This window comes from Vombatus ursinus, unplaced genomic scaffold (genome assembly GCF_900497805.2).
Source record: "Vombatus ursinus unplaced genomic scaffold, bare-nosed wombat genome assembly UNPS02007284.1, whole genome shotgun sequence".
Taxonomy (NCBI): Eukaryota; Metazoa; Chordata; class Mammalia; order Diprotodontia; family Vombatidae; genus Vombatus; species Vombatus ursinus.
The window spans coordinates 6,827,509-6,853,332 of record NW_020947062.1 but is presented as its reverse complement, the minus strand read 5'-3'; the positions used below and the strand labels follow the sequence as shown (position 1 = coordinate 6,853,332).

At 40.8% G+C, this 25,824-nt stretch overlaps 1 protein-coding gene across 1 annotated transcript; it reads right to left on the bottom strand.

Annotated features, from left to right (window-relative positions):
* Nucleotides 1–1,147: 1,147 nt before the first annotated feature.
* Nucleotides 1,148–15,182, bottom strand: SLC25A47 (solute carrier family 25 member 47). Its single transcript, XM_027849287.1, has 6 exons — nt 15,083–15,182; nt 8,444–8,487; nt 6,631–6,702; nt 4,564–4,746; nt 2,854–3,133; nt 1,148–1,997 (listed from the first exon to the last, which is right to left on the bottom strand). Exons 1-6 carry the CDS (start codon nt 15,108–15,110, stop codon nt 1,717–1,719), a joined length of 888 nt encoding a protein of 295 aa, XP_027705088.1. The 5' UTR covers nt 15,111–15,182; the 3' UTR covers nt 1,148–1,716.
* Nucleotides 15,183–25,824: the final 10,642 nt, after the last annotated feature.

Here is a 25,824-nt window from a genome sequence, read left to right as displayed (position 1 = left end):
CTTTTCTCCTTCTCTCAATATAATCCTCTGTCACCCCTTAATTTTATTCTCCAGATATCACCCCTTCATCTTCCACTCACCCTATGCCCTCTATCTATCAATCTATCTATAATTTTTTTTCCCTCCAACTACACTAATACTGAGAAAGGTCTCATGAGTCACAAATATCATCTTTCCATGTAGGAATGTAAACAGTTCAATCTTAGTAAGTCCCTTATGATTTCTCTTTCCTGTTTACCTCTTCATGCTTCTCTTGAGTCTTGTATTTGAAAGTCAAATGTTCTATTCAGCTCTGGTCTCTTCATCAAGAATGCTTGAAAGTCCTCTATTTCACTGAATGTCAATTTTTTCCCCTGAAAGATTATACCCAATTTTGCTGGGTAGGTGATTCTTGGCTGTAATCCTATCTCCTTTGCACTCCAGAATATCATATTCCAAGCCCTGCAGTCCCTTAATATAGAAGCTCCAGACCTACATTCAATACTACAGTTGTGATCTAGTCAAGATAGAGGATATTGAAACTATTACTCCTTTGTTCTGAACATTCTGCAACTATTAATGAAGCCTCAGATAACATGAGCTTTTATTGGCTATGACATCATGATGACTCATACTAGCCTTGAGGTCTATGAAAATTTCATTAGATGATAATAATAATAATAAGAGCTAGCAATTATGTAGCATTTTAAGGTTTGCGAAACTCTTTACATTTGGTCTTCACAATTTCAGGAAGCCGGGGCAGCTAGGTGGCACGGTGGATAGAGCACTGGCCCTGAGGTCAGGAGGACCTGAGTTCAAATCCAGCCTCAGACCAAACACTTGACACTTACTAGCTGTGTGACCCTGTGTGTCACTTAACCCCATTGCCTAGCCAAAAAAACCAAAAAAACAAACAAAAAAAAACCGCAATTGCAAGAAGCCACCAGAGAATAGCACACCCAGTAGATGCTATTATTAGTCCCCATTTTACAGATGAGGAAACTGAGGCTTAGAGAGGCTAAATGACTTGCTTAGGGTCACACAGCTAGTAAGTATCTGAGTCAATATTTGAATTCAGGTCTTCTTGACTCCAATTTTAGCATTCTTACTTTTCCTAATATACTAAGACTCAAAATGAAAGCCATCCAAAGCATTTTTTATTTATATGAAGTCTAAAACATCTGAAAGGTTACACTCACAACATTTACAAAAAGCATCTGAAAGTATGACATGTTAACACTATGGACCTGCTGAAGAACCAGGCCGTCTGTCCTTCTCAGAAGCTTTTTAAGAGGTGGGTGAGGTAGGCAGGCCCTATGAACAGCAGTGCTGAAGTCACAGGGGAAAGAGAGCTGCCTGTTCTAAGAAGGTAAACGTGGAGAAACTCATTTTGTGACCTGTGACCTAATAGCCCACTTTGGGCTAGACTCAGTCTCTGAATCAGTCACTGGTAGGGAGGTAGAGCCTAACCAAGGAGCAATACTGAGACCCCAAGAGGAAGTGGGGAATGGCAAGCTGCCTGTTCAACTCCTGAACATTCACCTCAGAGGCCCCGATTTGGGTCCTCCAGTCCCCATAGCCAATGGCTGTTAGAATGAGATATTGTTGCTAGAGACCTATAACCCTGGGTCCAAAAGTCTGGAATTCAATTCAGTTTCACCCCAGGCCTCTAACCCCAGCTTGGTTTGCATCCACAAATGGAGCCATCTTCATATGGGGTATGATGAAAGAAGTCAATTATGTCGTGAAACCCCGGGTGAGTTTCAGGACCGCTTCGTAGGAGACAAAAACCACCATGTTCACAGGGAAGGCTCGACAACAGTTCAGAGCTAGTCCTTTAAACAAGACCCTCACTCCTTCTTCCTTCACACTTTGTGTGACACAGTGAATGAATCCTCGGTACCTTTGCTGGCCCAGTCCATCAGCCTGAAGACGAGACTTGATCACATCCATGGGAGTGGCCACAGCCCAGGCCAGAGCACCAGCGCAGCCCCCAGACAAGAGCACACCCAGGATGTCTGCAAAGGAGAGACAGAAAAGGCACTCAGCACCACATTCATTTTACAGAGAAGGGAACTGTTCTAGGTCAAAGCCTCATCACCTGGATGATTACAATAGCCTTCTAATTGGTCTGTCACTTTCTAGTCTCTCCTTTCCCCATTCAGCTACCATCATTACCAAAATAATCTTCCTAAGGCACAAAGTTGACTATGTCACACACTCCTCTCATCAGAAATCCTTGGTGGTTTCCTACGGTGTGTAGAATAAAACTCAGGCTCCTTAGCCTAGCATTTAAAGCCCTCCACACTCTGGCTGATGTCTGCTTTTCCACACTTATTTCCTATACTCCCCCTTCATTCATTCTACATTCCATCCAGACTGACCTGTTTAGAGTTCTATGGCCTTGTGCTTTTACAAATACTTCTCCTCCATGTCTGGAAAGGCTTTCCCTCCATACTCCCACTTTTGAAATTCTTAGCTCCCTTCAAGGTTTAGCTTAGTTACTACCTCATAACTGAAGCCCTTCTTTAAGCCTCAACTTGTTACTGCTAGGTGACATAGATAGATCACTGGACCTGGAGTCAGGAAAAGCCTGAGTTCAAATCCAGCCTCAGACACTATGTGACCCTGGGCAAATCACTTAACCTCTGTCAGTCTCAGTTTCTTGATCAGTAAAGTGGAGATAATCACAGCACCTGCTTCCCAGGTTGTGAGGATAAAATGAGATAAGATTTGCAATCACTTTGCAAACCTTAAAGCAATATGTAAATGCTAGCTACTGTCACTATTGCCCCCAAAGTTTAAACTCCTTGAGGCCATGGATGATTTGTTTTTCTGTCACCAGAATCTTTGTTGAATGAGTGTTAGGCTTACCTGGCCGACTCTGCCCGGCGGGAGTGAGCCACTCGCAGATGATGGAGTAGGAGAGGAAGTAGGTGGCAAAGGAATTGCAGTCCCGGAACATCAATGCCAAGCTGCCCTTGTAGAGGCCTCCCAAGCCTTCCTCCTTGGCCACAGTCTTCAAGCAGTGCAGGGGACCTTGGTACTTGGGTGGAGGAAGGAGATCACTGGGAGATGAAGAAGTTATTGAGGGACGCTGTTTCTGTGTCTGCAATCGGATTTTGGCCACTTCTGTAGGGGATGTCAGTGTGACCTGGGAAATCAAAGGAAAAGGCCAAGAATAAAACTATTGCTGTATCATTGGGGTGCAGTGAAAAGAATGCTGGATTTGGAGTCAGAGGAGTCCTGAGTTCAAATCCAGGATCTGACTCTTAATAGCTGAGTGACCCTGAATAAGTCATTTAACCTCTTAGCTTCAGTTTCCTCACCTGTAAAATGGAAATAAAAATGCTTGCACAAAAACCCTATCTCACAATCACACACACACACACACACACACACACACACACACGCATTTTTTGAACATATGCAATGCAGGAATTTATTTTGAGGAATTAAGCACATTTGTTACAAGAGTTTTTTCTTTTTATCTTTTTCCCAATGAGGGGAAGTTGTTGGCATAGAAAACAGATTTTTGTTCATTTAAAAAAATTGCTTTTTAAATTCTCTGTCTCACAGGGTTTTTGAGGAAAGCATTTTGTAAACTCTAAAAGCATCATAGAAATGGTTGCTGTCATTATCTTCCCCACACTGCTGTCACGTGAACGTTCTCATAATATGCCCATTTTCAAAGGATTCTCAGAGAAGTTAATTGACTTTGCCCCAGATCATACACCAGAGACATATTTAAAGGCAGTGTCACTCAGCATGACAGCAGCCTGGGGACCTCCAACCTCTCAGCTCAAGGCCTGCCAAAGTTTATTCTAGAAGCCTTTAAATGGGCAGGTCATTCCAAAAGTGAGCAGCTTCTGAAAGCACAGTGAAAAGGCCCACTCCACTCCTCCACCACACCCAATTCCTCTTCTTAGAGCCACTTCTTAAAGCCCAGGCTAATGATGAAAAGCCCTGGGCTGGAAATCAGGAAAACCTGGGCTAACACACTGCCTCTTACACTTGCTAGCTGTGTAACTAACCTAACCTTAGGCAAATCCACTGGACGCTCTGAACTTCAGTTTTTTTCTTTAGAAAAATGGGGAGAATAATACTTGTACTTTCTACTTCCCATGGGGTGTTGTGAGGAAAGTAATTTATTAAAAACTTTTTATTCCCTGGGTGGATGAAAGGTCATAGACAACATTGGAAAGGACCTTAAAGGTCATCTACCCCACCTCCTACTTCATGAAAATTTGTGCTTTACTAAAGTAGAGCATTGGACTAGGAGTCAGGCAGGCAGCTGATGATCCAATCCAAACCCTATCACTAATCCTATCACTAATTCTGGGGGGTGGGGTGACCTCAGATTTTCCTTCCCTGAACCTCAGTTTTCTCACCTGTATAATGAGAGAGTAAACAAGGTTGGTCTTTAAGGCCCTTTCCAGGTCTGACATTCTATGATCCCATGACCTCATTGCTTGCTAGAAGCTACAAATACCAGTGGGATCCTTTGTTGTAGGACTCTGAAGCCCCATGGATTTATTTAACTAGGATTCCTGAGAACAGAGGGCCAGTGGTTTCCTCCCTTACCCTGACAATGCCAGAGGCACATCCCGAAAGGGTGATGTCCATTTTGGAAGGCTTCACGTCCAAGCTGCCATACTTGAGCTTGCAGATGCGAGAAAGGCAATGCTGATAGGTGCCGAAGGAGACCGAGGAGACCAGAGATACTGTGCACACAGGCAGGGAGAGCCCCCTGTAGAACCCAGAGAGCTGGGGCCAAGGAATAAGCAGAAAGAGAAAAAAAGGGAGATTGAGAGAGTATTAGAAAAGAGAATGGCATCAGCTATAGTCTAACTTCCTGGTTTGGAATTTCTAGTTACCAAGTGAAACCTCTTTCAGGAAGCCTTTCCTGACTTTGCTTAGCCCATTAGGACTTTTCCTTTGACTAACCTCTAAGAGCATTTAATGTCTGTACCTCCAACATCAATTCTTATTCTTATCAATCCATCAATCAATAAAAACATTTATTAGTGCCTATTATGCATCAGGTACTGTGCTAAGCACTAGGGATACAAAAAGAGGCAAAAGGCAGTCCCTAGAGGGCAGCTAGGTGGCTCAGTGGATACAGCACTGGCCCTGAAGTCAGGAGGACCTGAGTTCAAATCCAGCCTCAGACCAAACACTTGACATTAGCTGTGTGACCCTGGGCAAGTCATTTAACTCCAATTGCCTAAAAAAAAAAAAAAGCAGTCCCTAGGAGCTTACAATCAAACAGGGGAGACACCACACCATACCATGCTATGTCTTATTGCCCTCTGGCTTTTCTTTGAATCAACGTGTCCTCACACCTGACTTTCTGAGGACAGGCACCAAATGTCATTCTCCTGCCTCCTCCACAGCTTAGCCAAGCACAAGGCCCCAGCACCCGGTAAGTGCTTAATAAGATAACTCAATAGAAGGAATAACCGAAGACAAAACTGGGATGTAGTACAAACAGCAGGTTATTATTACCGTAGGGACAGGGACTGTACCTCTGATTTTGTTAGTATAGTGAACGTGCAGGTGAGGAAACCAGTTTGCTTGTTTTCTCCCCCATCGTATTGTAAACTCCTCATGCACAGGGACTGTCTTTTACCTCTTTCTATATCCCCAGTGCTTAGTTCAGTGCCTGGTACACAGCAGGTGCTTAATAAATACTTATCCAATGAATGATTAAAAATAACTTTGCCCCAACTAGAACTGGATAACAATGGAATCGACTGCTCCTCCTACAGCATTTAGCTCTAGGCCTTAGCCACAGTCTGTGCTCCAGAAATGTAAGTGATCCAAATGAAGGAAAGAAAGCAGGCTTCATTAAATAGTAAATGCCCATTAGTGGAAGGGCTGATGTAGAGGCTGAGGCCCCAAAGTACTCCTTTGATTGGGAGGTTGAATGGGATGATGGATAAGGCTCTTAACTCTACAATTCTCTGAACTGAATTGACTTTAGAGAGGTAGCATGGCTGACTGGTTAGAGTACTAAGCTTGGATTCAGGAAGACCTGAAACTGAATCCCATCTCAGTCACTTATTGGTTGTGTGACCCTGGGTTCTCTGGGCTTCAGTTTCTCCATCTGAAAAATGGGAATAATAAGAGCATACATGGTTCTCCTGAGGATCAAATGGGATAATTTACTTAATCTGTTGTTGTTTAGTCACTTAGTCGTGTCCAACTCTGTGACCCCATAGACTCTTGTATGCTGATACTGTCTGTGGGGTTTTCTTGGCAAAGATTCTGGAGTGGTTTGCCATTTCCTTCTCCAGTGGATTAAGACAGATAGAGGTTAAATACTTGGCCAGGGTCACACAGCTAGTAAGTGTCTGAGGCTGGATTTGAACTCAGGTCTCACTGACCGCAGGCCCTGCACTCTATCCACTGAACCATCTCTATGTCACTGCTATTATTATTCCTCTCAGAAGGAAAAATCACTTCAAAACTATACCCATCCAAACCTAATTCATTTGAATTTTAAAATGAACTTGGCAAACTACCCTTTGGTCAGGAGATGGAGGAAGTTAGAAGGCAGTATCCTTCCCAAATGATACTGATGTTTGCCCTCTGGCTGAAACGAACTCCTAAATGAAATGTTTATACTAACCAAGGGCGTAGACTTACCTTTTCTGCTTTGTACAGTTCTCGAATACAGTTCCAGATGCTAGTATACTTCTTTTCAGTTTGGATTCTGACCTGTAAAGAAGAAAATGATTTAGAGCTTGGCCAGACTCAAAGAAGCAATTACAAGAATTCTCAGGACTTAAGGGGTCACCCCACGGTATCCTCTAAGTTCTGTTTCCAAATCAGTAAAACCAGGAGAAGAGAAATAGAGGGTCAGGAAATTATAGAGGTACCAGGGATTTTAGGATAGAAGATAGGCAGGAATGTGAGAAGAGAATCATGGAAGAGACTAAAAGTCTTGGAGAGTGAAATGACATCCCATCAGTTAGATAAAATGAGATAATATATGTAAAATACTTTCAAAATCATTAAGTGCTATAAAATGCTAGTTATCATTATTATTAGTGTTATTGTAACCCACAAACAAGGCATATAAAAGAAATAGTAACTCTTTAATTCAATGTTATTATATTTTCAATTCTGAGAAAGTAATTTTTAAAGGCTAGAAATTTCCACAGTTCCCAGCCAGACCTGGTATATTATGTACAGATCAAGGTGATACATTTTATTGAGGTCATTATCAAAACAGACCATATCCAGAGGGTAACCAAGACTGTGAGGAGACTAGAAATCATGTCTTCTTAGCATTGGTTGGCAGAACCGGAGATGGAGGCAGGATTGTGCATGGAGTGCTGGACAGAGTCAGGAAGACCTAGGTTTAAATTCCACCCTAGACACATACCCAGGGTGTCACCCTGGGCATATCACTTAACCTCTCTGAGCCTCAGTTTCCTCATTTGTAAAATAAGAGGCTTGGACTGAATGACTTCTAAGGTCCCTTCCAGCTCTAAATCTATAATCCTATGTTTAGCCTAGAGAAGTGATGACTTAAACAAACTGGAAGCCGTCTTCAACTATCTGAAAGACTGAAGTAACAAAGAGAATAGACTGGCTCTGAAATTTTCAAGAAGTCATAGCTAGGGACAATGGGTATAAACTACAAGAAGGTTGACTTCAGCTCAGTAGAAGGAAGAACTCCATAATAATCAGATAATGACCTTCCAATCCCTGAAAGTGTTCAAGCCAAGGCTGAATGAATGACTCTGGGGGACAGGGAGAAGAATGAGGGGCGAGTAGACCTTCTTCTGCCACTCTAAAGTCTCATCTAGCTCTGAGATCCCATAATTTTATAAATGAGTTGGTTTAGGGGCTAGGCTTAACAAGTGAATTAAAACTAATGTTAAGAATTGAAGGGAGGTGATAGAGTACTCAGAGGATCAAACTGGGAAGAGTACTAGAGTACCCTGATGAAATCAAAGTCCCTCTGAGGTACTGAAGTGCAACATCCCCATTGGATCATTCTCCTCAGTGAAGCAGTCACTCTTACAGGTTGGAAACCCAGAGGATAGCTTCCACCTTAGGGTCTAGGAGTAACTCTGGTGAGCTGTACTATAGCTTACAAGCCCCCATTGATGTGCTTCTTTTTAAATAGTCAACCAACTGACACAATTGGCAAATAGAAAAGGTTTCATAAACATGGGCCGGACTCTTAGCTCTGATCTTTATTACTTGACAGATGTTGGTCAGACCACTTCATGTCTATGAGCCTCAGGTTTTTTTTTCCTCTATAAAATGAAGGGGTGGAGTTTGATGATCTCTAAGGTTCTTTTTAGTTCTAAATCCCACAATTCTATGCCTGTAAGTTAGTAATGGTGATTATTATTGAGACAAATGTGTTGAAGATAGAGAGGGAAAGGGGAAGAGAAGTAAAGAGGAAGGGGCAATGGTAACTGCAGGGCAAGAATCAAAGTACCTTCACTGTGTCCAGGGGGTAACCCACAGCAACGCCACAGACACCTGAAAGAAACAGAAATGTTGCAGATGAATGGCACATCATTCCTTAGCCTATTAACTGCCTTAGAGGAATTTATTAAAGAGGCCAGAGAGATGTGAGGACTCCCAAAGAATTAGAGGCCCCTATCACAGTCTATCATGAAGATGCTCTATTCTAGGGAATCTTCCTCAATGGTTCAGTTCAGTTCTGACACCCTCCTCCCTCCCACCTTCCTAGGTTGGATGTGTAAGATATATCATCACCACTCCAACCTCTCGTGTCCTGGTTTCCAAGTAGTATGGAAGCCAATTATAGGCCACATAAGACTGCCAGAGGAACACAGGCACGGCACTCCAGACTGAGGGCCAAACGGCACTAGGGAAGATAGAGGGGGAAAATCCAGGACAACAGCTGAGCCACAACAAGTTAGGTGGTACAGTGGATAGTGTGCCAGGCCTGGAGTCAGGAACACCTGAGTTCAAATCTGACCTCAGACACTTACTAGTGTGTTCCCTAGGGCAAGTCACATAACCCTTGTTTGCCTGTTTCCTCATCTGTAAAATGGGGATAATAATAGTATCTACCTCACCAGGGTTGTTGTGAGGTTCAAATGATGATGATGATGATGATACATTATCTACTTTACTGAGCAGCCTTAAGGAAAGTGCTATGTGAACCTTAAAATGCTATATGAATATGAGTTGTCACCATTTTTTTTTATTATTAGGCTCACAAGAGAGATATAAAGAAAGTACTCTAGGTGTACACAGAAGGGAATGACAACTTCTTGGTAAGGAAAGAGATCAAGAAATGTTCCATGTAGGAGGGTATTCATTGAGATATGCTGCCTCTCTGAATTAAGAGGGATGATTCACAGTTACTTGGTGCTTGGCCTTTAAAAGAAGGAGGAAAAAAGTGGGGGGAGGAAGGGAAAAGGGAAGGAAAAGAAGGAAGAGAGGAAGGAAGGGAGGAAAGAAGGAAGGAAAGAAAAAGGAAGGAAGGAAATAAGAGAGAGAAAAAAGAAAGAAGGAAAAAAAGTAGTGAAAAGATAAAGAAAGAGAAGGGAAGGGAAGGGAAAAGGAAAGGGAGAAGGGAAGGAGAAAGGGACCTAGTCTGTGTAAATCCAGAGCTTTAAGTTTTGGGTCACAGATTACAACTCTATGGTAATTCCTTCTCCTGATTCCATTGGTATCCTCTTCTGACACATCACTGTGGTGCTAATGTGTATCAAGATTCTTAAGGGCATGTCAGTGGAGCACAAACTCTGGAAATTCCTACCGAGTTAGAAAGGCTTCAAGTATGGGTCCAGACTCAGACTTTATGTCTGTCCTCTGAGGACCAGCCCAGAGACATGAAAGTATGAATGGAAAATTTTAAAACCTGACAAAGTTCAGAAAGGCCTAACACAATAGAGTTGTCTACTAGATCATGAAAATTTAGGGTCACAATTCACAAAGACTGTCTAAAATGACATGGAGGGGCTATGACCTTCAGTCATGAAAGAAGTGTATACACTGATAAAATCATAGTCCCTCTCAAGTATTGAGGTATAACACTCCATTGGACTACTCCCCCAAATTAGGCTATCACCTTTACAGATTAGAAACCCAGAGGATGATCTGAGGTTCTAGGGATAATCCTGGTGATATGTACTATAGCTCACAAGCCCTTACCAATGTGCTTCTTTTTAAACAGTCAGCCAGCTGACACATTTAGCTCTTAGCAAAGGCATTTACTTACTAAGAGAGCATAGTGAAAACAGTAGCTACAAAACATCTCCCCTTCCCCAAAACCTGGGGTGCACTCTTACAGAAATACACATTGCATTCTAGGAAAAACAGGCACAAACTTAAAATATAATGGTAATAGAAACAGATATGTTCAAGGCAGCTCACAACTACCGGTTTTGCAGAACATAAAAGTCCTTTTTCTTTTTGTAGAGTCCTCTAGAAACTTTCCCTTATACTCAACAACTCTGCCCGACAGTTTGCTTAGCTGGTCTCCCAGGTTATACATACTCCTCTCCATGGCTTAATTGCCAGGCCTGTCTTTCTCTTGAGTCCATAGCCATCTCTTTTTGCTGCTGCCACCATCTCATTGTTCAAAGCTCTTTCCTCCCTGCAATGACTGCTTTTCTGTATCTGTTTCTGCATGTAGTAGGTATCTTTACTCCCTCAACAACACTTCCAATTCTCTCAAACTGATGAACTTTTGAGCTGGGGAGGGAGCACTCAAATTGCTGATAGAGGCCATGGCTAGTGGGAAGAGGAGAAAGAAATCTCTTCCTGGGCCCTCCCAGAGGTCTCCCCTAACTCATAAGCTGTCTTTTAAAGGTCACCTTGGGAGTGTGGCACTTGCCATCAGTCAATGGAATTCCCCTTCTGATTTCTCAAAGGTGGTTCACATCTCAGACAAAAGCACCTTATTAACAAATTAAAACTCCACTATCACTTCAATTGAGAATCCCATCTTCCCCTTTGATAGGAGGAAGTATAATTTTTCCTCCTTTCTCAATAACTCTGAACCCTAGGTACACAGTATAGAGATGAGGAAAACCCACTGTATTAGAGACATAATACTTCTCAGAGGCAGACTACTTTCCCAGGAATAATATTGAAGGCACATTTAAATTTTACTATTTTTTTTTTTTTAGCAAATAGACTTTAGTGCAGGAAAGAGACCTTAAAGCCTGAATTGTATAACCCCCTCTTTTTACAGCTGATTAAACTGAGGCTCAGAGAGTGAAAAAGTGATTTGTCCAAAGTTACAGAGTGAGTCACTAGCAGAGTTGGGATGAGGGACCTTTTCCTCTGCTAGGTTTCTTAATTCAAAATCATTTCACTATACCACATTGTCATCACCCTGGCGCGTCCTGCCAGCTTTCCACTGATACCCTCATCTGATCATAGATCACCAACATTTGGAATCATTGCCCTTTGCCCTCATTCTTTGGGGAGGCTCCTCCTCCAAAAACCCCAATGTCCTGAAAAAAAATTGATTTGCTATTTCACAAGGCAAATATTGACCTGACACAACACTATTTCTTTTGCTTAAAATAGAATTGTCAGAACAAGATTAGCAGCTCTATTTGGCATTAATTTTGAACTATATTACCCAACTCTGATCTTTAACCCTCTGTATCACAATTCTGCAATGGGTCTTTCCACAGCATGGGGTGGAAAGATTGGGGGTGAAGGGGGGTGTACAGAAATCCCTCAACCACAATATTTTGGACAGATTGAGAATTTGGCCTTTGTGTGATCTCTTTGGGTCTCAATTTTCTCATCTGTCATAGAATTACACAAACTCAGTCAGAAGAGACCATAGAGCTAATCTAACCCAACATTTACTCAAAGTAAGACTCTCCTTTAGATTCCTTACAGGTAATTATCCACCGATTCTTTTTTTTTTTTTTTTTTGAAGATTTCAAGTGACAGAAAACTTACTGTTTATGGTGCAACAAAATAGAAGCTCATGGAGGGCATGAACTGTTCCATTTTTGTCTTCAGATCTCCACAACCTAGTACTATGCCTGATGCATAATTGGTACTTAATCAATGCCTACTTGATTAATTATCTCTTGAAGCAACCCATTTCATTGTTGGCTAGCTCCTATTGTTAGGACATTTTCCCTTCTACTGAGCAAAAATCCCTGCTGTGATTTTTCTCCAGTGGTCATTGTTCCACTATCTGGCCCCAAATAGAGTAAATCCATTCACTCTTCCACTTAATAGCCTTTCACACATTTGAAGACAGACATCATATCCTCTAGTTTTCTCTTTTATCAGCTTAACATCCCAAATTACTTTAACCTATCTTCATATGCCATGGTTTTTGAGATCTCCTTACCATCCTGCTCTCTTCCTTTAAATATACTCTATCTTGGCAATGTCTTTTCTCAAATATGATACCCCAAAATAAATGTGAAACTCCAGCCTAGGTTTGATCAGGGCAGAGAACAGCCTGACTACCACTTTTCTCATTTTGGACATTATGTTTCTATTAATGTAGCCTCAAATTACATTAGCTTTCTTTAACTGCCATGTCAAATTATTGATTCATTTTGAACAATCTATTAAAATCCCTAGGTCTTCTTCAAATGGTCTAGCTCGTCTTCTACACAGGACTGTTGTAAGAATAAAATTAAAGAAAAATATGAAAGTACTTTGTAGACTCTAGAACACTTTGGAAAATGTAAAGCACTATATATATATATATATACACACATACATATATACATATAAATATATATTATATATATGTCAGATATCAGATATTATCATAATCACCATCATAATTACTATTTCTGTTATTAAAGAAGTCCAGTTTCACTTCAGTTTTTGTATTTGAGAAGTAAGGATATATATGCCTGTCTTTTTCTTATTTACCTGACTTAGCTAGGTTATAGAGAGGTGCTATGGATAGAAGACATGGGTTGTTGTTGTTTTTCAGTAGTTTCAGTCATGTCCAACTCTTCATGACCTCTTTAGGGTGTTCTTGGCAAAGATACTGGAGTGGTTTGCCATTTCCTTCTCCAGCTCATTTTACAGATGAGGAACTGAAGCAAACAGGGCTAAGTGACTTGCCCAGCTACTAAGTGTCTGAGGTCAGATTTGAACCCAGGGAGATGAGTGTTACTGATTTCAGGCCTGGCACTCTATCCACTGGGCCACCAAGCTGTGGTAGGATTCAAGAAAGATACTATTCCAATTGCTAGAGGCCCTGTGGGAGGATAGGCACACTAATGTCCTGTTGATAGATCTATGAATTGGTTGAATCATTCTGGAAAGCAATTTGGAACTATACTTCAAAATTCACTAAATTCTGCATGTCCTTTGAAATCAGTGATACTATTACTAGACATGTTCCCCTTAAAGATATCAAAGAAAGAGGCAAAGGGCCCCTATGTACAAAACCATAGCATTTTTTCTTATGCCAAAAATACTAGAAATCAATAGGGTGTCTATCAACTGTGGAATGGTAGAACAAATTATGGCTTATCAATGCAATAGGATATTATTGTGCTTTAAGAAGTGACAAAAGATGCAGATTCAAAGAAAACTGGGAAAACCTGTATGAACTGATACAGAGTAAAGTCAACAAAATCAGAATCACAATCTACAGTGGCCGCAATAATGTAAAGAAAAACAACTTTGAAAGACTTCAGAACTTGATTGAAGCAAATCATGAGTACAGAATACTGATGACGAAATATGACCTCTCACCCCTTAGCAAAGAGGAGGTGATAGACGATATAGATTTGGTGTTAAGACTTACATTTTCAGACATAACCAATGTGTGGGTTTGTTTTGCTTATTTACACTCATTCTTTACTTGGAAGGACTTTCATTTGCTTTCAAAAGGGGAGAGCTGTGGTGGGGAATGAGGAAGAGGAAGAGAAGGAGGAAGAGAAGAAGAATCAATGAAACATTAAAAAATTCCCAGAAGAAAGAAGAAGGAAGTTCAGAATGGGACACAGACAAGCCTGCGTGTGCACTAACATGTTAAATGTCATATGTGGGGGCAGCTAGGTGGTGCAGTAGATAGAGTTCTGGCCTTGGAGTCAGGAGGACCTGAGTTCAAATCCAGCCTCAGACAATTGACACGTACTAGCTGTGTGACATTGGGCAAGTCACTTAGCCCCCATTGCCTAAGCAAAACAAAAACAAAAACAAAAAAAAATGTCCTATGTTCTTAAGCAGGCTGTATGTGATAGAGATTTATGTTTTCATATACAATTAGAGCTAGGAGGGACCTTAGAGATCACTTAGCCAAACCACCCTATTCATTCCATAGAAGAGAAAACTGAAACCCATAGAAAAGTGAGTTGTCTAGGGGAACACACTGAATTGGTGGCAGAGGCTTGAGGCCAGGTGTCCTAGATCCCAATCCAACACTCTTTCTATACAAATGATGCCACTGTCTCACTTATTGACCTCAGTTCCTTGATCTGTAAAATCTGCAGACACTAAGGCCCCTTCCAGTTCCAAAATTCCAGTTCTAGCATTCTATATTTTGTTATATCCAAGACCTCTTCTAGTTCTGACATTCTATGTTCTGTATTTCTAAGTCAGTTAATAAGCATTTATTAAATGCGAACTATGTGCTACGCACTGTGCTATGTGCTGAGAATACAAAGAGAGTCAAACGACAGTCCCTGCTCTCAAGGAGCTCAGTCTAACTGGGGAGACAACATGCAAACAACTATGTGCAAACAAACTACAGACAGGATAAACTGGAAATAACCAACAGTGGAAAGGCACTAGAATCAAGAGAGACTGGGAAAGGCTTCCTATACAAGGGATTTTAGCTAGGACTTGAAGGAAGCCCAGGAAACCCAGGAGAAAAAGATGAGGGAGAGCTTTCCAGACCCCTTTAAGCTCTGACATTCTATATTATATGATTCTAAATCAAACATCAAACAAATTGTTTGACATGATGGTTTCCCAAAGGGTCTTGGCAAACTGAAATATCAGGTAAACTCCTTGAATCTTAATTCTCTCCACAAAATCCACCACTTTCCATGCAAATACTGCCCAGGGTTCTACCTAACACACTGTTCTCTTAAGTGTTATTCTTAACACTTTTTCCTTTCTTTCTTTCTGTCTTTCTTTTTACCTCCAATGGCTCCAGCAATGAAATCCATTTGCAATCTAGAGGGCTGTTTCCCGTGCAGAAATGGAATAGAGGTTCAACCCCAGGGGCAGGAGTTGGCCAGGAATTGGGTCCTGAGAATAGTGTTTTCTCTACTTCCCTTCAGGACTTATATATACAAAGGAGGGTGAATGCACTGTGCTCCTTCATGAATGGTGGGTGGGAAAAGAGAAATAGAAACAATTCCAGGAACATTGTCAATGAGTAATCCAACAAGGTGAGCAGCCAGCAGCTCACAACTCTCACACCCAGAGACTTCCTGCACCCACTAATCTGGATGCCTGCCCCGAGAGACCTGGTCTTGGGAAAGAGTATAAAAAGTTATATCAATCAGCCAGTCCTTTTCCCTCACCCCACCTTGTTATGTGTTTTATAATATTCCAAATTCTTTATTCCTTCTGGAAAGTCATATGATTTAGAGTACAATTATCCCATTTTACTGATGAGAAAACTGAGTGACTTGTCCAAGGCAACTCAGGTAGTAAGGAAATAGAAAAGCAATGATCAAATTCAGGTTCTCTGATTCCAAAACCAGTGTTCTCCACCCCCACCCCACCCCCAGAGCCCATCCAAGAAATCCTCTATGATTCTAAGGATTCCTCTAACTCTGACCCTTAGATTTTAAGGCTCCTTCCAATTTATTCTATGTTTTAGGGTTCCTCTGAGAACTAACATTGTTTTCTAATTTGTTGTTTTATGAACCTTTTGAATTCTGACATTATATGATTCAATGCACAAAAATCCATGATCATGAACAGAGGATAAGTCAGATGGACCTGGTATGGTAAGATCTCTTTAAACTCTGACATTTGATGATTCTGTCCCTGGAGCATAACAAATTGAACCTAAGGCTCAGCTAAAACGTTGGAATCATTCCAAACCTGAGATTCTGGCTGCTGCTCTCAGGGCTAGGCCAGGTCCTAGAAAAATAGTATCAGTAGGAGCTGAAGACCCAGAATGAGTTGAAACTGGCAAGAAAAGCTAAGGACAACAAAAACACCAATGTCAGGAAGAAGAGGAGAACCAAAGAAGGGATAAATCAGCCTACTGCTTGGAGTGGATGAGAGGACGACGATGGGTAATAGAGAGAAGGCAGGCCTCTTCACCTCTGATTTGGTTTCTGCTGTTTTCTGCCAAGAAGAATGGACTGTGGACTAGAAAGAACAGAATAAAAATGACTAATAGGGAATTGAAACTGAAGGAAAATGGTGCAGTAGTAAGAGAGAACCTGCCTGTTCTCAATGAATTCAAGTTAACGGGGCAAGATCAAACTCCATGCAAGGATGCTAACAGAACTGGCAGGTGTGGCAGCTTTGGCCAAGATGGCGGAGTAAAGGCAGCGACTTGCTTGAGCTCCCCAAATACTTGTAAAACCAAACCCCTCCAAATACTTGTAAAAAAATGACTCTAAACAAATTCTAGAGCAGCAGAACCCACAAAAAGACAGGGTGAAACAAATTTCCAGCCCAAGACAGTCCGGATGGTCAACAAGAAGGGTGTGTTGCCCCAGGCTGGGAGAGGAGCGCAGTTTAGCATGGGTTGTGCCAATGGCAAAGACCTGGGCCCAGCGAACCTGGAGCAGGCCTCAAGGGACTGAATCAAGGGGAGCTGTGGTGGTTTCCAGACTTCTCAACCCACAAACGCTAAAGACAACTTAGAAGGTCAATGGGAAAGGTCTGTTGGACCTGGATGAGAGAGAGAGAGGAGCACAGTTCAGCCCTGGCCCTAGTGCAATCCCAGGGCATGGCCACAGTGGCAGTGGTTGCTTCCGGACCTCTCAGCCCACAGACAGTGGTGGGATAAAGGAGCTGATTAGAAGGGGATTGCAGGGATTTCTTTTCTGGCACTGAGGCAGGATTCTCTTGCTTTGCCTGTGCATGGATCTGAGTCCCAGTCCAACATGGCAGTCCTGGGGCAGGGAGGAGCACTCAAATAGCAGAGCTTATGGCAGTAGTAGAGAGGGAACCCTCCTCTCACTTCCAGGGCAGAAAAGAGTGCTTGTGGTCACTCATAGACCAAAACCAAGCTTGTGGTCACTCATAGACCATAGGCCAAGAGAGAAGTAAACACCTCTCCTTAGATCGTGCTACCTTGGAAGAAATGAAAACTTACAGGTCACTAGAAATATCTCTGAAAAGAGCTGCACAAAACCCCTGAATCTTGGGACAGTATACCCTCCACACTGGAAGCAGAGCCTATCTTAACAAAGAGTTAAAAAGTCAAGTGACTGTCTGGGAAGATGAACAAACAGAGGAAAAAAGCTTAGACTATAGAATCTTACTTTGGTGACAAGGAAGATCAAAGCATACAACCAGAAGACAACAAAGTCAGGGCTCCTACATCCAAAGCCCCCAAGAAAAACATGAATCGGTCTCAGGTCATGGAAGAGCTCAAAAAGTATTTTGAAAACCAGATAAGTGAAGTAGAGGAAAAATTGGGAAGAGAAATGAGAATGACTCAAGAAAATCATGCAAAACAGGTCAACAGCTTGCTAAAGGAGACCCCCAAAAAAATGCTGAAGAAAATAACACCTTAAAAAATAGAACAGACCAAATGGCAAAAGAGGTCCAAAAAGACAATGAGGAGAAGAATGCTTTAAAAAGCAGAATTGGCTAAATGGAAAAGCAAATCCAAAAGCTCACTGAGGAAAATAATTCCTTAAAAATTAGAATGGAGCAAATGGAAGCTAATGACTCCATGAGAAATCAAGAAATTATAAAACAAAATCAAAAGAATGAAAAAATAGAAGACAATGTGAAGTATCTTGTTGGAAATACAACTGACCTGGAAAATAGTTCCAGGAGAACTAATTTAAAAATTATTGGACTACCTGAAAACCATCATCAAAAAAAGAACCTAAGACATCATCTTTCATGAAATTATCAAGGAAAACTGCCCTGATATTCTAAAACCAGAGGGTAAAATAGAAATGGAAAGAATCCACCAATCACCTCCTGAAAGAGATCTCCAAAGAAAACTCCAAGGTATATTATAGCCTAAGAGAAAATATTGCAAGCAACCAGAAAGAAACAATTAAAGTATTGTGGAAACACAATGAGGATAACACAAGATTTGGCAGCTTCCACATTAAGGGATCGAAGGGCTTAGAATATGATATTCTGGTGGTCAAAGGAGCTAGGATTAAAACCAAGAATCACCTACTCAACAAAACTGATGTAATCAATGAGGGGAAAAAATTGACATTCAATGACATATAGGAATTTAACGCATTCTTGATGAAAAGATCAGAGCTGACCAGAAAATTTGACTTTCAAATACAAGACTCAAGAGAAACATGAAAAGGCAAACAGAAATCATAAGGGACTTATCAAAGTTGAACTGTTTACATTCCTACATGGAAAGATGATATTTGTAACTCATGAGACCTTTCTCAGTATTAGGATAGTTGGAGGGAATATATATAGACAGGGCACAGGGTGAGTTTAATATGAAGGGATGATATCTAAAAAAAGAAAATTAAGGAGTGAGAGAGGAATGTACTGGGAGAAGGAGAAAGGGAGAGGTAGAATGGAGTAAATTATCTCACATAAAAGAGGCAACAAAAAGCTTTTACAGTGGAGGGGAAGAGGGAGGAGGTGAGAGGGAATGAGTGAATCTTACTCTCATTGGATTTGGCTTAAAGAGGGAATAACATACACACCCCATTGGGTATGGAAATCTATCTTACCCTACAGGAAAGTAGGGGGGAAGGGGATAAGAGAGGGGGGGATGATAGAAGAGAGGGCAGATGGGGGAGGGGGTAATCAGAAGCAAACATTTTTGAGGAGGGATGGGGTCAAAGGAGAGAATAGAATAAATGGAAGCCAGGATAGAATGGAGGGAAATATAGTCTCTCACAACATGACTATTATGGAAGTGTTTTGCATGACCACACACGTATAGCCTATGTCAAAATGCTTGCCTTCTCAATGAGGGTGGGTGGGGATGGAGGAGGGGAGAGAATTTGGAACTTAAAGTTTTAGAAACAAAGGTTAAAAATTGTTTTTACATGCAACTGGGAAATAAGATACACAGGCAAAAGGGTATAGAAATCTATCTTACTCTACAGGAAAATAGAAGGGGAAGGGGATAAGAGAAGGTAGGGGTGTAATAGAAGAAAGAACAGATTGGGGGAAGGGGGAATCAGAATGCAGGCCATCATGGGGTTTGGGGGTGGGGAGGGACAGGGAAATTCTGTAACTCAAAATTTTGTGAAAGTGAATGTTGAAAACTAAAAATAAATAAATAAATAAAAGTAAAAAAGAAAAAAAGAAAAAAAGAAATGTCAGGTGTGATGGCTGAGCCCCATCAGTAATCTTTGAAAGGTCAGGAGAGATTCTACAGTATTCTTCATCTTTCAATAAAGATGAGAGAGTAAAATCTGCAAACCACAGGCAGGTGAACTTAACTTTGATTCCTGGGGGGAAAAAAATTAGAATACATAATTAATGATATAGTTATCTTACATCATAACAAGGAAATAGTCAATACAACTCAACCAAACAAAATTAATTTCCTTTTTTGACAGCATTATAAGAATGATAGATTATATAGATGAATGCTATAGACTCAGATGATCTAGATTTCAGCAAAGCATTTAATAAAGTCTCTAATGCTGTCCTTGTAGACAAGATGAGGAAATGCATACTAGGTAATGGTATATAGTAAGGTAGATTCTGAACTGAGCAAAGTCTACTGAACACAGCAACTGTAGCCACAGAATTAGATGACACTTGCTTAGAAGGAAAGCCATGGCAAATCTGGACAACATACTAAAACTCAGAGACGTCACCTTGCAACAAAGGTCCATGTGGTCAAAGCAATGGCTTTTCCAATAGCAGGATATGGCAGTTGAGAGATGGATTATAAGGAAAGCTGAGCGCTGTAGGATCGGCGCTTTTGAATTGCAGTGCTGGAGAGGTGGAGCCAAGATGGTGGAGGGAAAGCAGTGACTTGTTTGAGTTCTCCCCCCAAACCCTTCCAAATACCTATAAAAAATGGCTCTAAACAAATTTTAAAGCAGCAGAACCCACAAAAAGACAGAGTGAAACAAATTTCCAGCCAAAGACAGCCTGGATGGTTGATCAGAAAGGTATATTGCGCCGGGCGGGGAGAGGAGCGCAGCTCAGCGTGGGCGTGCAGGCCTTAGACAACCTGGAGCAGGCCTCAGAGGACTGAATCGTGGGCAGCTGTGGCAGTTTCCAGACTTCTCAACCCATTATTGCCAAAGACAACTTAAAAGATCAGTGGGAAAAGTCTGTGACTGTGGTGAGAGAAGGAGCTAGGTTTCAGCTGCCCCCGGGGCTGCAGCTGTTTCCTAAGCTTCTGGCCCACAGACTGAGGGGGAATCAAGTGGCTGATCAGAGGGGGATTGCAGGGATCTCTTTGCCAGTGCTGAGGCAGGAATCTCTTGCTTTACCAGTGCTTGGATCTGGGTCACAGTTCTGAGGGGCGGTCCTGGGACAAGGAGGAATGCTGGTGTGGTGAAGCTTGTTGTGGCAGTGGAGAGAAAACACCTCACCCCTTATCATAGCACCTTGGAAGAACTGAAAATTTTCAGATCCCTAGAAGTATCTCTGAAAACAGCTGTACAAACCCCCAAAGCTTGGGACAGTATATTCTCCACATTGGAAGCAGACTTTTACCTTAACAAAGAGTTTAAAACTCAAGTAATTGGGCGGGATCATGAGTAAGCAGCGCAAAAAGAGTCAGACTACATTATCTTACTTCGGTGACAAAGAAGATCAAAACATACAACCAGAAGAAGACAACAAAGCCAAAGCTCCCACATCCAAAGCCTCCAAGAAGAATATGAATTAGTCCCAGGCCTTGGAAGAGCTCAAAAGGGATTTTGAGAAGCAAGTAAGAGAAGTAGAGGAAAAACTGAGAGTTTTGCAAGAAAATCATGAAAAACAAGTCAACAGCTTGCTAAAGGAGACCCAAAAAAATACTGAAGAAAATAACACCTAAAAAAATAGCCTAACCCAAATGTCAAAAGAGGTCCAAAAAACCAATGAGGAGAAGAATGCCCTAAAAAGCAAAATTGGCCAAATGGAAAAGGAAATCTAAAAGTTTACTGAAGAAAATACTTCCTTAGAACTTAGAATAGAGCAATTGGAAACTAGTGACTTTATGAGAAATCAAGACACTGTAAAACAAATTGAAAAGAATGAAAAATTAGAAAACAATGTGAAATATCTCATTGAATTGCAGTGCTGGAGGAGACTCTTAGGAGTCCCTTGGACAGCAAGGAGATCAAATCAGTCAATACTTAAAGAAATTAATTCAGGCTATTCACTAGAAAGTCAAATACTGAAGCTGAAGCTTAAGTACTTTGGCCACATAATGAGAAGACAGAACTCAATGGAAAAGACACTGATGTTGGGAAAGATTGACAGCAAAAAGAAAAGAGGATGACAGAGGATGAGATGGATAGCTAGTATGGAAACAAGGAACACGAACTTGGACAGACTTCAAGAAATAGTGGAGGACAAAAGAACCTGGTGTGCTATGGTCCGTGGAGTCACAAAAAGTCGGACATGACTGACTGACTGAAAAACAACAACCAAAAAAAAAAATAGCCCTTAGTTACTAAATGTCAACTTTAAGAGATGTCTCTAGTAGAGTGACTAAAGGATCTGTCCTGTTTAACGTTCTTATGAATGACTTGGATAAACTCAAAAATTGCATCCTTGTCAAGTTTTCAAATGGCACAAAGTTTAGAAGGATGGTTAACATTTAGAATGGCAGAGTTAGAATCCAAAAAAGATTTCAATAGGTCAATGTCAGACCAAATCTAATAAGATTACATTGGACATGAATGAATATGAAATCTTACATTTGGGTTCAAAAATCAATTTCATGAGGACATGCTGGAGGAAGTATAAGACTAGATAGCAGACTATCTGAAAAACATTAGGAGGTTTGAGGGGATTAGAAGCTCAACGGAAGCCAACAGTGCGAGATGGCAGCCAACAAATCTATTATAATCTTGGGCTTTAGTGAAAGAGGACCATTGTTCCAAATGAAGTGATGGCCTCTTTGTACCATGGCCTGGTCAAACAACAAGCATTTACTAAGTACCTATTATATGCTAGACAGTGTAGTGAGATCACTCCTGGACTATTATGTTTAGTTTGGGGTATTACATTTTGGGAATAATAGACATCTTATACCATATTACATAATAAATTCAAAATGGTTACATGATCTGCATATTAAGGGTCATACCATTAAAAAATTACTTTTCATACCTATAGATGAGAGATGAATTCTTAAGAAATAAGAGATAAATAAATGATAAAAATTGTCTTTACATGTAATTGGAAAGATAAAATACTATTTAAAGAAAAAAAAGAAACAAGAGATAAAGGCAACTATAAAAGAAAAAATAGATAATTTTGGACTTTGGGCTCTGTAATCTTTTTCAGGCTCTCTTCAAGTCTCTAAGTCCCTTCATTCTTTGGGTGCTTCTGGCTTCCATCTTCAAGTGAAAAGATGAAAGATGCTAACCCCACTACAGGTTGCTAAAGGAAAAGACCCTGAGAAGAAGCTGAGATGAGAGAAGCTGGCAGTCTCCTTTATGTGCCTTTCCCAGCTTGCTACTCTAGGGATCATGGGGAATTTCCCCTTGGGTGAAACCTAGGACTCTCCCTCTTGTTTATCTCATCCCCAATGTTAGAGCTTTTGTATTGTCAGTATTATTTAGTATATAGTCTCCTATGCATACATTCTCTGACTTCCATTTTGCTACTGATTTAGATATTATACGGGTTTCTTATTGTGGAACTGGCATTTGGTGGGAAAGTGGTCAAACCTTGGATACAAAGCTTGGGCTCTTGTTCCCCTCCTTCAATTAATGAAACTGATCAGAAATTAGACTGAATCTGAAAACCATATGCCCTAGACTAACAATATTTAAGAGATCAGATAGATACAATTCTTACCCAGAGCAAAATGGCCTCCAACCTCAACCTCCTGCTTTCCCTCCCGGCAAGAAATAAAGTCTTCTTTAGAGAAGGGTGGGAGGAGAAGAAGCTAGAGATGTTTCTTTTTCCTCTCTTTGAGTCATACAATGACACCCCCATGCTACAGGTGGGGGAACAGCCCTCACTATGCAAGAAATTGAAAAACTTTTGCACAAACAAAATGAACACATCTAAGATAAGAACGGAAGCAAACAACTGGGAAAAAAACTTTGTATCAAATATCTCTGATAAGGATTTAATATCCAAACTATATAGACAACTAACAGAAATACATAAGACCAAAAGCCATTTCCTTAATAGAAAAGTAGTCAAATGATAGATACAAAACATTCTCAAGAGAAGAATTGAAAATTACTTCCAGTTACATATATGAAAGACTGTTCCAAATCTCTAACAATAAGAGAAATGAACATCAAAACAACCTTTTTTGGTTTCACTTTGCACCAAACAAATGGGCAAAGATGACAAAAGACAAGAATAGTCAATATCAGACAGGAATGCTGATGCATTGCCGATGGAGCTATATAATAGTTCTGGAAGGAAATTTGGAATTATGGAAATAAAGGAACTAAAATGTTCAGAGATTGCTAGGCATATACCCCAAGGAGGTCATTGATAAAAAAGAACAGCTTCACGTACACCAAAATATTTATGGCAGCAAAGAACTGGAAACAAAAGTAAATGTCAATCGATTGGGGAATGGCCAGACAAATTGTGGTACATAAATGTAATGGAATGTAACTATGCAAGAGAAAAATGTCGTGAAAATAGTGAAGCATGGAAAGACATGAAATGATGCAAAGTGAAGTAAGAAGAGCCAGGAAAACAATATACAGCCTGGCAACAGCAATGTAGAAGGAAAGAATAACAACCACAAGATAACCAAAACCGAATGCTGTGAAATTATAAAGAACAAGCGTGGTCCCCAAAATGAGATGCTAGAAGAAACTTCCTACTCCCTTCCTTTACAGCGGTGGGGAGTCCGTGAAAACATCAGATTTTTTTGAAATGCTGGTCATTTTAGCTAAAAACAAACAAACAAACAAACAAAAAACCCTTTTTTCTTCCTCTTTTTAAAAAAAAATTTGCTACAAAGAATGGGTCTGTGGGGGTGGGGTGAAGGAAAATGATATGAGGAGAGCAACCTAAGCAATATAAAAATAAAAGATTAAAGTCTACTTTTAAAAATCTCAAAAAACAGTGAATCTAGAGTTAGGAGATATGGGTCCCGACTGACATTTAGTAACTGTGTAACCTTGGGTAAGTTGCCTAATTTTTCAGCACACTAATTTCCTTAACTGGAAAACAGTCATGGTAATTTCTTTCTTGACATTTCCACAATGTTGGGATGAAAATCAAAGGATATTTCTGATCACTTGTCAGTATTATTAATTCTCCACAGTATTTTTGCTATCTATCCCCTCTCCCTAGACCTACTACCATCTCCCTAGTACAAGCCCTCATTGCTACCAGTCTTGATAACTATAATAGCTTCCTAACAGGGCTCACCTTTATTCTCTCCTGCCTCCAGTCCATCCTTCAAAGGCTCCCAGACATCTTCCTTATGGAAAGAATTCTGCTAAAAAACTTTCAATTGCCTACATAGCACACTTCAGGTAAAATGTTTGCTGAATGTTGACATTCCTCCACATGGCTTTCAGGGTCTTCTACAATCTGAAGCCATCCTGCTATTCAGAATTACTTCATATTATTGACTTTCATATACAGAGTGTCACAAAAGTCAATAAATCATATCCTAATTTTTAGACTAAATGCAGAGAAGTACTTAAAACTGGAGTTAAGTTGCACAGGAAGAGTATTTGGAATAGACTAAGAAAACTTGGTCATGCCGTAGGGGTTGTCTATAAATTATCAAGCAGGTTGAAAACTACAGTCATTCCAGAAAATGGACCTGGAATAGTGTTGAGGGCTGTTAAGGAGTCCCCTGAACTTATCTTTTTGAGTTGCCATATTTTCCTGAAACACTGGATCCAAAGCATGCAGGAGACCCTGAATATGTCAAGGATGAAGTTCCCCCTACCCCAGGAGACATAATCTATTGTTTTCACCCCAAGCTGGTGCCAGGCTGGGAAAAGTGTGCAGCTGGAGTCCTTTGTAGATAAATGGACCCTCCTATCTTCATAGTGTAGAGGTTCCCAAGGAAAAAGAATGTGGTTTTTGCCATTGCCTTGCTCCCACCCTTCAAGAGGGGTCACTGCACCTTTCCCCTCCCATGCCATACCCCTTCCTATTTTCTCCTCCTTTTGTTGTACTGTCATAAATATGCAAACTTCTGTAAGAATTGTGAACTCTTTGGGTTCTACATGCATGTTATTTCTCTTGTAATAAATCTGGTTTTCACATAAGTCTCATAATGTTGTGATTGCCTGTTGAACATAGCAGTCCAGTAGAATCCCTGAGGAGTTATTTCTTGGTAACTGGAGGGGTGAGAAGGATGAAGGTCCAGGGTTTGTCCTTGATTTAGGTCTCCTTCTCCTCCTTCCTCCACTTTTTGGCCAGAGAAGGATCTTGCAAGTTTTAAAGAGTCTAGGTCTAGACTCGAGAGGATTTGGGACCTCTCATCTTTCCATCAATATCCTAACTAACAGTGTTTCAAATTCAACTGATGGCAACATCTACATGAAGAGCCAAGGACATAGATCCATGGTTCCACAAGGTGCCCAGCAAAGGAGCTACACCATGGCCAAGGGAAACTTC